This window comes from Diceros bicornis, chromosome 9, assembly GCF_020826845.1.
Source record: "Diceros bicornis minor isolate mBicDic1 chromosome 9, mDicBic1.mat.cur, whole genome shotgun sequence".
NCBI lineage: Eukaryota > Metazoa > Chordata > Mammalia > Perissodactyla > Rhinocerotidae > Diceros > Diceros bicornis.
Genome location: NC_080748.1, coordinates 30,551,440 through 30,569,750, shown reverse-complemented (window position 1 = coordinate 30,569,750; position 18,311 = coordinate 30,551,440). Strand labels below are relative to the sequence as shown.

The window sequence follows — 18,311 nt, the reverse complement described above, 5'->3', positions numbered from 1 at the left end:
TTGTTCAGATCTTGTTTTATGTTCTTCCTAAAAATTTATGACTCGCTTCATACAAGTTCTTTATCTTTCTTACTAACCTTCTCTAAGTATTTTATAATTGTGTTGCTACTATGAATGTAATATTTTCTCTGATTTCCATTTCTACCTGACTATTGCCAGTGCAGAATAGAGAAAAGCTATGTACTTCTTTACATTAATTTAAAATCAAGCTATGTAACCAAATTATCTTAGTTCTGGTTGAGTTTTCTAGGAGCATTTATCTTCAGTAAAAGGAGATAATTTTATCTCTGCTTTTTAAATATTTATACCAATTATTTAATTCCTATGTGACAATCTTTGTAGTTTAAAAGGGGATTTCAGCCTCTTCGCATTTGTTATGACTGATTTATTTATCTTTTTGTCTTTTATTTTACTTTGTATTTACTAATTATTTACTTTCTCCTTTTCGTTTTTCCTTTTTGTGTGTGTATGTGCTTTTTCTTTTGAGGATGCTGTTTGTTCTCTTTTTTCTCACTTGTTAATTTTGGAACTCTACTGTACTTTCCCAGTCTTAATGGCTATCTTTCCTTTCCCCAAACTCACAAACAAACATGTTTTTCTTTAATATTTTATAAAAGCAAGATATAAGCTAGTTCCCCCACCCTGATGATCTATCTCCCCACTGCTGCCTTCCACCAATAGTTGAGCCCTTTAGAATACTTTTATTTTCCCACTTTCCCTCCAAATGCATTCACCCCTTATCTGACTCTAGGTTTTGCTGAGAGAGTTTAGAAACTTTTGTTTCAGATTCTCATTGGCATTTTCCTTTGCATTTTGTCTCTTTTTATTTGAAGACTATTTATTTAGCACTTAGCTCTCACAAGCATTTTCAGTCATTCCCCGTTTATATTTAACTCTGTATTTCAAGATTCATTGCTTACTGCACTCCTTTCATCTCATCTTCAACCTGGAGATGTCTCCTTTGATTCATTGGCCCTTTAGAGTTTTTCCTTATTTATTTTCATCAGATGGAGTACCTGCATGATTTTCTCTCTGAACCTTTAATCCTGGTAGATGCATGGTGTCTCAAATGGGTGGGCAGTCTTGCCTTGCAGCCCTTCTCACAAGCGGTGTCCATCAGCAGCACATCCTCCTCTAGCTTCCAGTGTCGCAGACGAGGCGCCTGAGGCCAGCTTGATTTCTTTCTCTTTGTAAGTGGTTTTTATGGTTATCTGGAAAGACTGAGATTTTTCTCATAATCCTTCATCTTTGGGAATTTTATCAGATTATCCTTAAGAGTGTCTTTCTTTTTTTAACCTATCTTTCCTGGAATTAAACGAACTCTTAGGTAGCCAGCTCTAACGTTGTTTTTAGGTAAGGTAATATGTTTAATTATTGCCTCTCCTCCTCCATTTATTTCATTTTCTCTTCCTGCAATGCCTTTTATTTATATCTTAGGTCTCCTGTATCTGTCTACAGCACTTATATCTTTCCTCATGATTTTTCTCTGTAGTTTTACTCTGAGTTATTTCTTCTACTTTGTTTTTGCCTCTAATTCAGATCTCCTCAAAGACCATGTTCTTCTTCAGTTCACCCACTTAATTTTTTGAGCTTTACAAATCGTGTATTTTGGTTTTAAGAAAGTCTTTGTGTGTGTGTGTGAGTGCGTGTATGCACATGCCATATTTGCCTCTCATTGTTTCTCCTGCCCCCCGCTCCAACTTTTTGTCTGTCTCCACAGAATGTGCTTGCTTCAGGAACACTATTCTGTGTGTGTTGTGTTTCTCCTCTGGCTGCTCTGTCTTCTGCCAGGTCCAATGGCAGTATCAGAGCATCATTCAGGGCACCGAGAGTGTCAGTGGTGTAGCAGGAGGAAGTTTCTCTGCTTCCTAGGATGCTCAGCTGCAAAGGCTGTCTAAACATGGAGCTCCTCTAGCTTTAAAGATTGTTTAGCCTACCGAGCTCCCCCAGAACTCATTGAGAGGAAGGGAGCACCCAAACTGGTGAGGCCTCTCAGATAAATAAACTCAGGCAGGGGCAGCCTCATCCGTGGGTGTTCTGGAGGCCCTCACTGGCATTTCCCTGGAGTGCACCACCCTAATTCTGGTTGTTCTCTGCTGCTGGCCCTGAGGCTTGTGTTTGATGTAGAGGAAAAAAGTGACCATGCCAGCTCTCTCCTTCAGGACTGAAGCAGAGCCTGGGGTCTCCCTTACCTTTTGCAGACTGTGAGAAGTGCAATAGTCAAACTGTGGTTGAGGGATGAAGATAGCTGAGACGCCATCTTCCTAGCCTCCTTGTTTCAAATAATGAGCTGCTTTGACCATGTTTTAATGTTGTGAACAGGAGTCATAATTAAAGAAATTAAATCGTGTGGGTAAGAGATGTGAAACCAGACTGCAAATGAAAACCTACAGGCCCCCAGCTGCTTATTACCTGAAGCCGTATGTCAGCCTCTTCACCCCAATACATTTGACAAGTTGGACTAGCCTTTGATTTGATTTTCATATGTTCCCCCATGAACAGATACTTTTCTGCCTGTTTTCCACACTAATTAAAAAGGAGATAAGTGACTGTAAAAAACACCATCAAGACAAGTGCGTTAACAGACATTTGATCCTATCCAAGACATCTATAAGACATATGGTCCGTGTCAAAAGGTCCTTGATATTTGGTTCTCTCCAAAATGTCCCTAAGACATTTGGTCTATCAGAAATTTGGTCCATGCCAAAAGATCCTTAACATTTGGTCCTGTCCAAAACATCCATCAGCATATTTGGTCCATGCCGAACGGTTTTGGACGGGACCAAATATCAAGGATCTTTTGACATGGACCTCATCTCTCCATAGATGTTTCCAACAGGACCAAATATGACCAGATATTAAGAAGCTTTTGGCATGGACCAAATGTCTAATGGACACTTGGGACAAGACTAAATGGTCCTGAAAATATCAAGGAACTTTTGGTATGAACTAAATATGACCAGATATTGAGGATGTTTTGGCATGGGCCAAATGTCTGATGGACAGTTTGGACAGGACCAAATGGTCCTGCAAATATCAAGGACGTTTTGGTGTCGACCAAATATCTTATGGACCAAATGTCTTATTGACATTTTGGACGGGACCAAATGTCCTGTAAGGGATGTGCTATAAAATGAGAAAATCCGTAATGTTGATTCTCTTTGAGTAAAGGAATAAGAGTTATTAGAAGCAATTGACACAATAAAAACCAAGGGGACTCAGGTGATGAAAAGTTAAAGTACAATATAGCACATAATACCTTTTGATGTGTTAATTTCACTGTTTTAATAGGGCTTGAATGAAAAAATATGCATTGGTGTATAATTTGTCTGTGAAAATATATTTTTTCTTTGTATCGTTATACTATACTACATTGTATTTTATGTAATGTAACATTCATTCCTCTTGCAATGTTTGTGAATATTATTTCTTTTTCCATAGTGATGACGTGTTGCAAAGACCTGAAATACATGCTTTAACTTTATTATTCACACAAATGCACTGATTTGCATAATAACATATGGGTTCAGTTGCTTTTTAAGTTAATTCTTTTGATTCTAAGGAAATACTTAAACATTTGTATTTTATTGCTACTAAGTTTAATACCAATTTTCAAGACCATTGGGACAGATTTTTACTTCAGTATTATAAATTGCATGGATACCTTTTAAAATATAGTTTCCTTTATTTGCAGATCACTTGAAAAATTGCTTGTTGATGGGAATGACCTGACTGCTTTTCCACCTGGAATTTTGAAGCTTAACCTGAAAAGTATCCTGTTTGAGAATAATTATACTCATCCTAGTCTTTGGAGAGAAAACTCTTTGAATAGTCCACAGAGTCTTACTCAACTTACTTCTTTGTTCTTTTTAAAAAATAATCTATGGAAACGTTATGATGTGATCCCAGGGAAAATTCAAAAGTTACTAAAATGGTGAGCAAATTCTGAAGCCCTCTTTTAAGGATTTGAAATGTTCTTCATTACCGGCCCAGATGACAGTTTTACTATTAAAATACACACGCACACATTCACACACACACATGCACGTACCCCACACCGCACACCAAAATATACACACAGTTCTTCAAATTGCTCCTTGAGGCTCTGCAGGCGTTATAATGTAGTCTGAATTCAGCCCATCTTCTAATATTCTCAAGTTATTACTTAAATCCAATGTGAGGTACAGATTGCTGAAGTGTGGCTGGCAACATCTACAGAGTTGTAGTATAAATCTTTTCTGTGAGTTACTAAGGACATAGAAGTAGGTTCTTCCAAGAAAAGATTCTCTAGTCCCAGGCACACTATGCAGGACAATGCTTTACTCTACTCTCACTTCGTAGAGACCTGGAATACAGCAGACACACATAGGGCAACCTCTCTTCCTCGGGAAGACTAGTGTGAGTCTAGTGTGAGACTAGACTCACACCATCAATGACTAGTGTGAGAATCACTGCCTACTCTCAGGACTGGGGTTCTTAAACCCCACACTTTCAGTCCACTCAGGCTTATCTCACTTACTTCAGATGGTATAAAACTATTTTTACTGCAGTATGGATCATCAGTGCTTGTATTATTGATTTAACAAATATTTGTTGTATGCCTAAGTAAAATGTCTTCCCAGGAGTATATAAATTACCAGTATTGACTCAATAAAAGGCAGGAAAACCTGAACAGACTGGTAAACATTGGAGAAATTGAAAAAGGTGATTAAAAATCTGCCAATAAAAAAGGAACCAGGCTCAGGGCCGGCCCCATGGCTTAGCGGGTAAATGCGCGCGCTCTGCTACTGGCGGCCTGGGTTCGGATCCTGGGCGCGCACTGACGCATGGCTTGTCTGGCCATGCTGAGGCAGTGTCCCACATACAGCGACTAGAAGGATGTGCAACTATGACATACAACTATCTACTGGGGCTTTGGGGAGAAAAAGGGAAAAAAAAGGAGGAGGATTGGCTTGGATGTTAGCTCAGGGCTGATCTTCCTCACAAAAAAAAAAGGAACCAGGCCTGAAGTTTTCAATTTTAATGCACTGAAATGTCAATGCTCATAAGATTTGAATGCACACGAGAAAGTAAGAAAAATGTCCAAGGACAAAAAATTTTTTAAAAGAATTAAGACCTAATTAGTGAGTGGTAAACAGATATGGGACCAAGAGATTTGAATGCACCACAAAGTAGGGAAACTGAACCTGACATTTCTGAGTCAAATCTGTACCCAAATATGAACTAAGTGGTCCCAGAGCAGTGAATATGTCTCTTCCAGAAGAACAAACGTTTCTGAGAGAAACGTTATCAATTTAGACTTTGAAGATTCCAGATAATTAAGTTCAAATGAATATTATCTCACAATTTAAAGAAATTTCCAAAGACATGAGGAAATAAGCCACCAAGAGTAGAATCAGCAAAAACAATCAACAGATGCAAATCTCCAAGGATCTAAGGTATTAGAATTGATAGCAGAATATGAAATATCTACTTGAAGTGTTTAAAGAAATAAAATATAATTTTAAAAATAATTAAGGAGTAAAAGACCATCCAATGTGACCAGGCAAATATGAAAAAGAAATTTTAAATGAAATGAAATTCTAGAAACTAAAAGTGTAATAGTTGAAATTAACTTGGTGCATAGGCTAAACAGACAATTATACACACATGAAGAGAAATCTGAAGAAATTATTGTTTATATGCAGACAAGAGGTAAAGAAATATGGACAATAAAAAAAGAAGATTTAACATACACTTAGAGTCCCCGAAAGCGAGAATCAAGAGAATGTTGACAGTATTGTCCAGTGAGATAATGACTGTAACTTCTCAGAAGTAATGAAAGATGTGAATTCACAGACACTGAAAGCTCTCCACAAGCTAAGAAAAACTCCTTGTGGTACAACTGAAGAACACCAAAGGCAACAACAAAGACTTAAAATCAGCTAGGAAGAAAAGTCACTTACAAAGAACAACAAATCAACTGGCAGCAACAGTGGAATGATAACTGAAGAGATGTTATTTTGCCCAGCAAAACTAACTTTCAAGAACAAAGGAGAAAGATTGGCATTTCCAGAAAGAAAAAAAACAGAGAATTTACTCTGCATAGGTTTTCACTAAAGGAACTTGCAAAGGATGTGCATCTGAAAGCAAGAAAATGACTCCAGAAGCAAGTTATGAGATGTAAGAAAGAATGAAGGGAAAATAAATTGGAAAATATGTAGGTAAACAAACATGATCTCTATGATCTATGAAATAATAATAACAACATTGTCGAGAGTGTGGCATTAAAAAGACGATGTAACTAAAACCAAACATCAAACAGTTAGAAATATAATTTTGAAAAGGTACTTTTTATGATAGCAAGAAAAAACATAATGTACCTAGGAATATATCAAGTGAAATATGTACAAGATATTTATGGAGAAAAAAATTAAAACTTTACAAAAAGGTAAAGAAGGCTGAATTAAATGAGAGAGAGATACATATTCAGGTATAATAAGATTCAATACCAAAATATATTAGTTCTCCCAAAATAGAGCTACATGTTCAATGTATTCTGGTCAAAATCCCAACAGAATTTTTTGAGACACCGACAAGCTGATTATAAAATGTGTATGGAAAAGCAGAGACTCCAAAATAGCCAAAACAAACTTGAAAAAGAAGCCTAACATAGGGACTTGGCCTACCAGATATAAAGACTTATTATAGAATTAGAGAAAGGAACACAGTTGGTTTCATGTGCAAGGAAAGAGAATTTAACCAATGGAACAGAATGCATAGCCCAGTTGTGTTCTCATGCATATGTAAAGACTTGATATTGGACAAAATAGCACTGTGGATCAGTAGAGAAAGGATAGACTTTTCAATAAACGATACTGAGACATATGGTGGTCTATAAGGAAACAATATATAGTGATCCCTGCTATGTATATATATGTCACTATCATATACAAAATCATTTCCAGTTGGATTAATAATTTAAATATGAAAAGCAAAAGCTCAAAGCCTTTACAAGCAAGTATAGGAGACTATCTGTATGACTTCACAGTAGGGAGAGATACCTTAAACAAAACACAAAAAATATAAACAGTAAAGCAAAGCTTCATAATTTGACAAAAATGTAATATTTCCACATAATATGACACTATCAATGAAATTAAGAGACAAGCCATTAACTGAAAGGAGATAGTGCAACGCTCGTAACTGTTGAAACATGTATGTATGTCTCCCACAAATCAATAAGAAAAGATAGAACCCACAGAAAATGTGGGTTATGTGATAGGAATATGCAATTCATGGGTGACGATATATAGATAGATGACAAACAAGAATGTTAAATCTCACTAGTAATCAAGGAATTGCAATGTAAAAAAGCAACATTAGATTTTTTTATCTATCTGTTTTATAAAACTAAAAAGATTAAGTGTTAGCTTCGGATGCCTGAAAGGAGGATTATTGTGTACATTGGTGGCGCTGTAAATTGGTGAAGGCTTTGTGGAAAGCAATTTGACAATACCTTACTTGCTCCTTAAAATAGAAATGTGTTTTAGGAATCTGTCTTATAGAAATAATTATATGTGAACACAAATTTAGGCAAAGGAATGATAATTGCAGCCCAAATGTGCATCAATAAAAAAGTGGTAAAATAAATTATGATGTATTCCTGTTGTGGAACATTTTAATGCCACTAATAAGAATGAAGTAAAACAAAATGTATTGACACAGAAAGCTGTCCAAGACATTTTGTTAAATCAGAAAAGCAAGCTGTACACGCAGATACATACACACAGAGTGAGTGAACACACACATGAGAGCAATTCCATTTATGTAAAGAACAGTCACGTGCTGGGAGCTACAGAGTACAACCCGAACTATGAGCTTTGGTTATTCTGGAGAGGGGAGCCAGTGTGAGTGAAGGGAGGAATAAAAAGGGAAATTCTGTGTTTTCCTCTGCACACTTCTATATTGTTTGGAAATTTTACAAGGACAGGTTTTCATGTAAATAAAAAGTGATACAAGTGAATGATGAATAAAAGGGGCTAGAGAAGGAGTGATTACAACTACTTCCAGGAAAGTAGGGAAAAGATTCAGGCCTTTGTCAAGAGTTGGGTCAGAAGACACATGTTCCATAGAATTTTACTTTAACTTCCTTGGGCATGCGAATGATAGAAATGTTTAACCAGAGGTGTAGACTAAAGTTTCAAAAGTATCACTCAGTTCCACTAAACTATAAAGCCTTGAGAGTACTTAATACTCAGAATTCATCTTTACTAAAAATAACTCATTATGTCTTTTAACATCTTTATAGCCTTCCATTTTTCATTATTGTGCAAAAATCTTTGAATTTTGATGAAATTATTATATTACTACAATTTACTTTTCCATGTAATTTTATTAACACCAGTGTATTTTCTCAAATACCTATTACTTACTTGGGGAGAGTAATAGAAATAGTTAGAGAGAATTAGGAAATAATAACTCAGGCCACCAAACCCACTTATTTTGAAGATGTCATTCACCAAGAGTTTAGGTGACCTGCTCAACCAAATTTTTTTTTTCATTTTAATATAATTTTATTTTTTAATCAACATAAGTATTTAGTTTAAAAGATGAAACATTTACTACTGATATTATAAAGAAAATCAGTCATCCCTGCCCACATCTCTTTTCCTCCCTCACTCTTTGCTCCCTGAGTCACCTATTGCGAAACTCTTTTTTCAGTTCTCTTCTGGTGTTTGCGTCCATATTTTTAAAATTTTATTTTCAATTGTGGTAAAATACATGCAAAATAAAATTTATCATCTTGACCATTTTTAACTGTACTGTTCAGTAATAAGTACATTAATATTATTGTGCAATCTCCAGAACTCTTTTCATCTTTCAAAACTGGAACTTTATACCCATTAAACAATAACTCCCCATTTCCTTCTCCCCCTCACCCCTGGAACACAGCCTTCTCCTTTCTGTCTCTATGAATTTGACTACTCTAGGAACCCCCATATGAGTGGAATCATACGATATTTGTCTTTTTGTGATTGGCTTATTTCACTTAGCATAATGTCCTCAAGGTTCATCCATGTTGTAGCACGTGTCAGAATTTCCTTCCTTTTAAAGGTGGAATAAAAGTCCATTGTGTGTATATACCACATTTTGTTTATCCATTCATCTGTCCATGGACATTTGTGTTTCCGCCTTTTGGCTATTGTGAATAATGCTGCTATGAACATGGATGTGCAAATATCTCTTCAAAATCCTGCTTTCCATTCTTTTGGGTAAATACCCAGAAATGAAATTGCTGGATCATATGATAATTCTATTTTTAACTTTTTGAGGAACCACTCTGTTTTCCACAGTGGCTGTACCATTTTACATTCCCACCAGCAGTGCGCAGGGTTCCAATTTCTTCAAATCCTCACCAACACTTGTTATTTTCTAGTTTTTTGATGGTAGCCATCCTAATTGGTGTGAGGTGGTATCTCATTGTGGTATTATTATTTATTTATTTATTTTGTGAGGAAGATCAGCTCTGAGCTAACATCTATTGCCAATCCTCCTCCTTTTTTTCCTCAAAGCCCCAGTAGATAGTTGTATGTCATAGTTGCACAGCCTTCTAGTTGCTGTATGTGGGACGTGGCCTCAGCATGGCCAGAGAAGCGGTGCGTCGGTGCAAGCCCGGGGTTCCGAACCCGGGCCGCCAGTAGCGGAGCGAGCACACTTAACCGCTAAGCCATAGGGCCGGCCCCTCACTGTGGTATTGATTTGCATTTGCCTAATGGTGAATGATGTTAAGCATCTTTTCATGTGGTTGTTGGCCATCTGTATATCTTCCAAACTTTGGAGAAATATCTGTTTAAGTCCCTTGCCTATTTTTTAATTGGGTTGTTTCTGTTTTCTGTTGTCGAGTTGTAGTTGTCTATATATTCTGGATATTAACTTCTTATCATATATATGATTTGGAAATATTTTCTCCCAATCATCAGTTACCTCTTCACACTGTTGATGGTGCTCTTTAATGCAACAAAAGTTTTTAATTTTAACGAAGTACTATTTATCTTTTTTTTCTTTTATTTGCTTCCTGTGCTTTTGGTGTCACGTTTAAGAAATTATTGCCAAGTCCAATGTCATGAAGCTTTCCCCGTATGTTTTCTTCTAAGAGTTCAGTAGTTTTAGATCTTATGGTCAGGTTTTTATCCAATTTGAGTTAATTTTTGTATATGGTATAAGGTGAGAGTCTAACTTTAGTTTTTTGCACGTGGATATCCAGTTTTCCCAACACCATTTGTTGAAAAGACTGTCCTTTCCTCATTGAATTTTCTTGGCACCTGTATTGAAAATCATTTGACTATATATACAAGGGTTTATTTTTGGGTTGCCTGCATATTTTTAAATGGCATTCTTGAGTCATTCTCTTGTGTTTTCAATTTCAGCAAGCTTCCTACTAAGCAAGATAGGTGTTTAGGACTCTTATCAACCCTCACATATATATGTCTCCTCCCTCCAACTTTCCAATATAGTTATGAACACCCCATTTAAAATTTCAAGCACCCTATGCCTCACATTACTAGTACTCCTTATCTCTCCTTCTTCCCTGCTTTATTTTTCTCTGTAGCACTTACTATCATCTCATTTTATATTTTACCTAATTATTTTGTTTAATATCTGGCTCTCCCTCTAGTATGTAAGCTCCATGAAGACAAGCATACTTGATAGTTTTGTTCATTAATATTATTTCCAGCACCTAGGATAGTTCCTGCAACATAATACATGCTTAATATTTCTTCAGTAAAATAATGAATTTAAATCAATAATTATTATAAAATCTAAAGCTACACAGTGTACTATGAATACCTGTCCTTTATTGTACAACTTTTTGTTTTTACTAGAAAGAGTAATTTACCTTTATTCATTTACTTTGTTTTCTATGTGTTCATCATTAATTCTGCCCTGAACATTCTAATAGAGTTATTTAAATCTCTATCATATGAATGTATCAGATAGTCAATCAGTCCCATTAATTTTTTTTAAATTCACCCTGGAGCCCTGTGTGTTCCTGCTCCAATCTAGAAAAATTGCTGTCTAGATCTGGTTCACAACTGTTATTCCAGGACTTCCCTTCACCATCATCTTGGAATTTCCTTTGTTTACCTCCTCATTTTGGTGAAGCCTGCCCTCCAACATCTCCCTGCAAAAGAATGCATGGAAATACAATTTTAAGACCATGCATGTTTGAGTATGTCTTTATTCTGAACTCAGACTTGATTGATAATTTGGCTGGGTATAAAACTCCGTGTTCAATCATTTTCTTCAGGATTTTGAAGACATTGCTTCATCATCTTCTACTTTTATGTTTTGTGTTTGAGATCTGCGGCTTTCTTATTCTTTATTCTTCATATATAACCTATGATTATTCTTTGGAAGTGTTTTGAATCTTCTCTTTTTTTTCTGATTGTTTTAAATTTTCATGATGACATGCCTTTGTGAGATCTTTTTTTAATTCAATGTGTTGGACACTCGATATATCTTTTCAATCTGTAAACTCAGGTATTTCAATTTTGAGAAATTTTCTTATACTATTGCTTTGAAAATATTGTCTTCTATTTTTCTGTGCTTTCTCTTTCTGGGACTATAATAGTTGATATTGGACCTTCTGAATTTTTCCTCTTTATTCTGAAGGATTCCAGAATATGCCACCCTAAAATATGCCTCTTTTACCTATGGATTATTTTGGGCTGAAGGCAATTGAGATCCAGCAGATGCAGGAAAAGCTCTTTACTTCCCTTTAACTGCCTAAAAATAGAATATAAATTTCCCCTTCTATAAAGGAAGTTTCCATTTGTAAAATTGTGTCCACACCTGGAAGACAACTACTCCAGAAGACAACTGTTATCATCTGAGAGACTCTTATCTGCATAACAAGGCAACTTTTATTTACCATATGTTTCCTCCCCTCATTCTCCCATAACTTGCCTCTCTGGACCAGAAGCCCCAAATCCTTTTTCCTTTGTTTAGCCTAAGATGGTATATAAGCCTCAGTCATCTGGCTACCTCCTTGAGCCTCATTTCTTTGTGAAAGTCTCATGCATGTATACTTAATTAAATTGTTTTTTTCTCTTGTTAATATGTTTGACAAGTTTAATTTCTAGGGCCCCAGCCAATGAACCTATGATGCATAGAGGAAAAAGATTTTTTTCCTCCCTTACAATTCCCAGCCAGAGGAGGCTTGTTTCAAAAGCCTCAATTTGGTTTTAGTTTTGTTTGTTTGTTTTCTTGACAAAATTATATATACTTAAAGTGTGCAATGTGATGATTTGATATACACATACATTGTGAAATGATTACAAAAATCAAGTTAATTAACACATCCATCACCTCACATAGTTAACTCTTTTTTGTGTGTGGTAAGAACACTTCAGATATACTCCTAGAAATTTCAAGTATACAATACCACATTACTAACTATAGTCACCACGCTGTATATTAGATCCTCAGAACTTACTCATCTTATAAGTGAAAGGTTGTACCCTTTGACCTACATCTCCCCATTTCCCTCTCCACCCAGCACCTGGCAACCACCAGTCTACCCGCTGTTTCTGTGAGATCAGCTTCAAAAGTCTTGATTTGACTCAGAGCTCAGCCTGCTTGAGTTACGGCATGTAACATAACTAGACAATTTTCTTTACAGAGTATTCATTTGCTAATTTAGCATACGTTGTTTTTCTATTGTAAACTATATATTAGCATTCTAATCTACATACTGAATATAGTTAAAACTGAACACCTCATGGCTTCAGCAAATCTTATCATCTTTGTATATTTGCTTCAGATCTTTATTTTAAGTAAAACATTACATATACAGTTAAAGCCGCCGTTGACCCTTCTCTAATCTCATTTGCTTCCTCTCCAGAAATAACCTCTCTCCTTAACTGGATAGTTATGATTCCCCTACATGTTTTATTCTTACTACAGCTGTATATTTCTATCAACAAGATTGTGGTATAAGAAAAAATATTGGTCTTTGTCCCCAGTTGCTGGCACAGAGCCCCTAAGACCTTTGAAATTTCCTCACTGATAGGAGTGTCCTTTGTTATTTGTAAGGAGCCCCTTTCAAGTGGCTGAGTATCTGAGTTTATGCAAATAAGGTGATTCTTGGGGTCCCCTAGATAGTTTCAGGATGCGGGGCTGGCAGCCAGAAAGACCAAGCTTTCATGAGAAGGCTGGAACTTTCAGCTCCACCTCCCTCTGCCTCCAGGAGGAGAGAGGGGCTGGAGATTGTATTCAATTACCTATGGCCAATCACTTAATCAATCATGCCTATGTAATTAAACTTTCATAAAAACCCCTAAACCATGGGGTTCAGAGAACTTCTGAGTTGGCAAACAGATCTCCTGCCTGGCGGATGGTATACCCTAACTCCACAGGGACGGGACTCCTGCCCTCAGGATGCTTTCAGACCTCGCTTTATCTGGTTGTTCATTTGCATCCTTTATAACAAACTGTAGTAGTGAATACAGCATTTTCCTGAGCCCTGTGAGTTGTTCTAGCAAATTATCAAATCTGGAGGGGGGTAGCACAGGAACCTCCAATTTGTAGCCAAGCTGAACAGAAGTGTGGGTAACCTGGGGACCCAATACTTGCAGCTGCATCTGAAGTGAGAGCAGTCTTGTGGGACTGAGCCCTTAAACCTGTGGAGTCTGAGCTAACTCCACATAATTAGTGTCAGATGGAATTGAATTGTAGGACACCCAGCTGATGTCTGCAGGGAACTGGAGAATTAGTTGGTGTCATAAAAAACCTCTAACAGATGTGTAGTATTATTTTTCATGTTTTAAACTTTATATAAATATCACAAAATATGTTCTTCTACAACTTGTTTTTTATGCTCAACAATTTTTTTTCGATTTATCTATATTGATTTATATAGCTATAGTTCATTAACTCTTGTATAGTTTTCCACAGAATGAGTAATCTATCCTTTCTCTTGCTGGTAACCATTTGGACTGTTTCCAATTTTACTATTACCAAGAAGTCTGCAATAAACATTTTAAAGCATATCTCTTATGAAATTATGCAACGTCTCATAGAGTATGTGCATCTTCAACTTGAGTAGAAATTGCCAAATTGCTCTCCAAAGTGATTATACCAATTTATACTCCATTAAGAAAGTATCAGTGAGGGCCAGCCCCAGTGGCCTAGTGGTTAAGTTTGGCACACTCTCAATTCCTGGGTGCAGACCTACACCACTCGTCTGCACACCACTCGTCTGTCAGTGGCCATGCCGTGGCAGTGGCTCACATACAAAAAGGGGAAGATTGGTAGTGGATGTTAGCTCAGGGTGAATCTTCCCCAGCAAAAAAAAAAGAAAGAAAGAAAGAAAGAAAAAGTATGAGAGTTCCTGATAGTCCTCATCCTCACCATGAGGAATATCCTCACCAAACTCTGTACTGTCAGACTTTTACGTCTTGCCCATCTGATGATTATGAAATGGTATTCCTTTGCTGTTTTGTTTTGTGTTCCCTGATTACTAATGAGATTGAGAAGCTTTACTCTTCGGTGTTCTCTGGACATTTAGGTTTCTTCTTCCGTGAATACCCTGTTCACGTGCCAATGTTAATGTACTAGGGAGTTGATGTCTTTTGTTTTTAACCGACTTGTGAACATTTAAAACTATATAAGGACACTAACCCTACACTAGATTTTGATAGTCCCTTTATTTTTAAAATAATATATTTATTTTGAATTATAAAAATAATACATATTTATTATAGAAAATTTGGGAAATCAGAAAAACATTATGAAGAAATTTAAAATCCCCAGTGATCAACCGTCCAAGGATAATTACTATTTTCTCTCTGGGATCTATCCTTAGAGTGTTTTCTTACCATGCATCTATACTTTTTTGTTTTGGAAAACTAGGATTGTTTTATACACACGCATCTACTTTATTTTTTCACATTTAATTTTTCACTTGTGTATGTCTTTGCTCCTCAGTTAGATGGTAAGATCAGTAATGTTAAAGGCCATATTTTTTACTGCTCTGAGTCTTACATAGCATCAAGCAAAACGTTTTTCCTTCAGTAGAAATCTACTAGATATTGATTATTGTTTCCTCTACTGCAGGACATCCAGATGTGAATGGTGCCACGGTCCCAAGTTTGGTGAAGGTTTTCGCGTCATCCGATCCTTCGATATCTTTGGAGCAACACACCTACCCGTTATGTTTCATGTCTGTTCTTCTTCTTGCTATAGAAAAGCAAAGGAAAGCAGTTTTGTTGTAGATAACATTCCTGGTAAAAGAACAGCTCTAAATTCCGAGTTGAGTCAGGCGCAGATTTATGAGTCCCACTTGAAAAGCCATTAAAGTGTATGTATACGGTAATTCATTTGTGTATGTATACGGTAATTCATTTGTTTGAGAGTACAGGTTCTGGATGGAAGACCTAAGTGTCTTCTCATGTGAATCCTCTTTGTAATCCCAGCTTCTTAAGAAAGTTTGTGATTGTTAGGGAATTGTTGCATAATCATTACTTAACAAGGATTAGTAAAGGTCTTTGGATTTCAATGAAGATCTAGAAAATTTCTTTCAGAGCATGTTTACCATAAAAAGAAAAATGTTAGAATCCTTTGCAAAAAAGATGTATCTTACTGACCCTTTCAAGCTTTCATTCTAAGTGATAAGTTAGCATTTCAAAGTCATCAGTGGAGTTTGTGCCTCGTACAGTTTCAAAGTCCCGTACCCAGGTCCTCAATGTTTGTGCATTTCTGTGGAAATCTGTCCAGTTCCAGTGATCTCAACTGTGGATTACTTTTGGGAATAAAAGATTAATTCCAGTCCTATCTTTAGTTGTTTGAATTCATTACCCAGGCTCTTAGAAAACTGGTACAATCTCTCAGTTATCTTGACCTTCCTTTCATAAAGCCTGATTCCAGGGGCTAGTGCCAGCAGCAACGGGTCTTCGGTAATAGGCTGGCAAGAAAATCAAATAAAACTTACAAAATTACATTGCAAAGCAACATACACATACAAGCCAACTTGAGGCTTTAAGAATTAGTGTTTAGTAAGAGGAAGGAAAAAGAGCATTTTGATACAACAAATAATTTTAGAATGGCATGGAATTGTTTCATATATAGCATATCTTTTATGTGCAGTTAACTTAAATCTAAACTGTTATTGCTAATTCAACTTGAAGAAATGAGATGATTTAAATTTACACAGCTATCTTATCATTAGAGAATGTCAGAAAATACACATTATGTCAGGTTTGTGTGTATCATTTAGTAATATCATTTAAATCAAAGATAAAATAAACCAGGCAAAATAATTTTTCTGGCTATTGATTTCAATAAATTGGAATGCTTGTATTCTTCTCCTTGAGACTCAGTCTGATTTTAAGCAGAAATAGGAAAACTTTGCCTGAGAAGTACACACCGTAATCTCCAGCAAAATAATAAAATTATTTATATTGAAGAAGTAACTACCACATCACACACATAGTCCAGAAGAGGGTATTTATAGCATGATAACAAATAAATACATTAAAAATGTAATATACCCATAATTATAAAATAAGATAAAAAATAAGATTAAATCCTAGTGGCATATAACCTATTAATACTCACCCTTGTCCCTGAAATGTTTCTTGGAGAAAGAAGCACTTTTTTTAAATTAAAAAAATGTTGATTTTTGGTTTGAGTAGCTGAGTGGTGTCACATTGAGCTAGGGAATAAACAAGAAAAAATAGGTTTCAAGGGAAATTACAGTATCTTCGAGATACTGCAGAGAAACGAATAAACCTAGACATTTGGACAAATATGAGATATACTTAGAGCTCAATCTCATGATTTCCTCATGGTTAGTATAAACCTTGAATCTAAGTGATCTCTTCTTGATCTTTTAAAAAATAACTTATGGTGTGTTTTTTAAATATTAATGTAAGACACACTTATCACAAAAATATTTGAAAATAGGACTAAACCTAAGAAGAAAACAAAATCCCCCTTGTCATGCCACCACCCAGTGAAAACCAGAGATAATCATGTTCACATGTATATGTGTATATGCACACATTTATATAATGTATTAGTCTTTTTAAAAAATGAGATTATCTGCCTCACACCACACACAATTTATTTCCAGATTCCTAAAGGTCTAAGTTGAAAATACAAACATAAAGAGATAAATGGAGTCTTAATAAAGAATCAGAATGAGAAGGATCATTTTAAGCAGGAAATGAAAACCAAAGGAAAAGATAAACAGATTCACTATGTAAAAATTTTGAAAATTCCTGTACCGCCAAAACCACCTTTATGGCATGCACTTAGGAAAACGTCTGTAATACATGTGACTGACAAAGAGCTAGGCTATTAACCAAGGAATCTTGTGAATGACAGAAACCCACTTGAACCAGCTCAAGCAGCAAAAGGTAATGTGAGTATGAGTTTGTGCGTTTGTCTTCAGGCAGAGCCAATTCAGGAGCTCAAACTCTGTCATCAAGGCATTATCACTTTTTCTGTCTGTCTGTCTATCTATCTATCTATCTATCTATCTATCTATCTATCTATCTATCTATCTAATCTATCTATCTATCTATCTATCTATCTATCTATCTATCTAATCATCTATCTATCTATCTATCTATCTATCTATCTATCTATCTATCTATCTATCTCTTAGCAACACTTTAAGTTTGCCTCATTTCCAGGTAGCAAGGATGGCCACTGATGATTCCAGGTTTATGTACTGGAATGTCAGGAACCTCAGAGAAAAATGCACCATCTATCACAACTGTTACTGTAAAACATATTAGGGATGACTTTCATTGGCTCAACTTCGGTCATATGTCCATTTATGAACAAATCATTATAGCCTCATCGGTGGAATGCTCTGATTGGTCACATCTCTGGAACTGGGAAAGGGAGAATTAGCCCCTCCGAAAACACGTGAAATACGTTCTTCACTAGGAAGAAGAGTTCTGGAACTGAAAATTGAGGAAAGGAAAGGAAAAATGGGGCAGCTAAAATCTGGAATTATCGGAGACCTCTAAACTTCCTAATGTCCAATAAGCCATTACAAATAAAAATAACAACAAAAAGATGAACTAAATAACTAAATAGCAATAATCAAAATTAAATGTATGTATTTTTCATCATAATAATTACAAGAAATTGTTGTTCAAAATATTTTCTACGTGTGTGCAAAAATATATCCAAGGATATTTACTGCAAGGATATTTACTGCAATAGTGAAAAATTGGAAATATTCTAAGTTTTCATCAGCAGAAAACTGGTTAAATATGTAAATCCAACAAGGTAATATCACTCAGCCATTTAAA

General features: G+C 35.8%; 1 protein-coding gene across 1 annotated transcript in view; it reads left to right on the top strand.

Annotated features, from left to right (window-relative positions):
* The window catches only part of LRRC63 (leucine rich repeat containing 63), a 68,018-nt gene extending 52,678 nt beyond the window's left edge, over window positions 1-15,340 (top strand). Inside the window, exons 8-9 of the mRNA XM_058547723.1 lie at window positions 3,695-3,934; window positions 15,100-15,340. Coding sequence (XP_058403706.1) covers window positions 3,695-3,934; window positions 15,100-15,340 — 481 coding nt within the window. The remainder of the gene's footprint in view (window positions 1-3,694; window positions 3,935-15,099) is intronic.
* The last annotated feature ends 2,971 nt before the right edge of the window (window positions 15,341-18,311 follow it).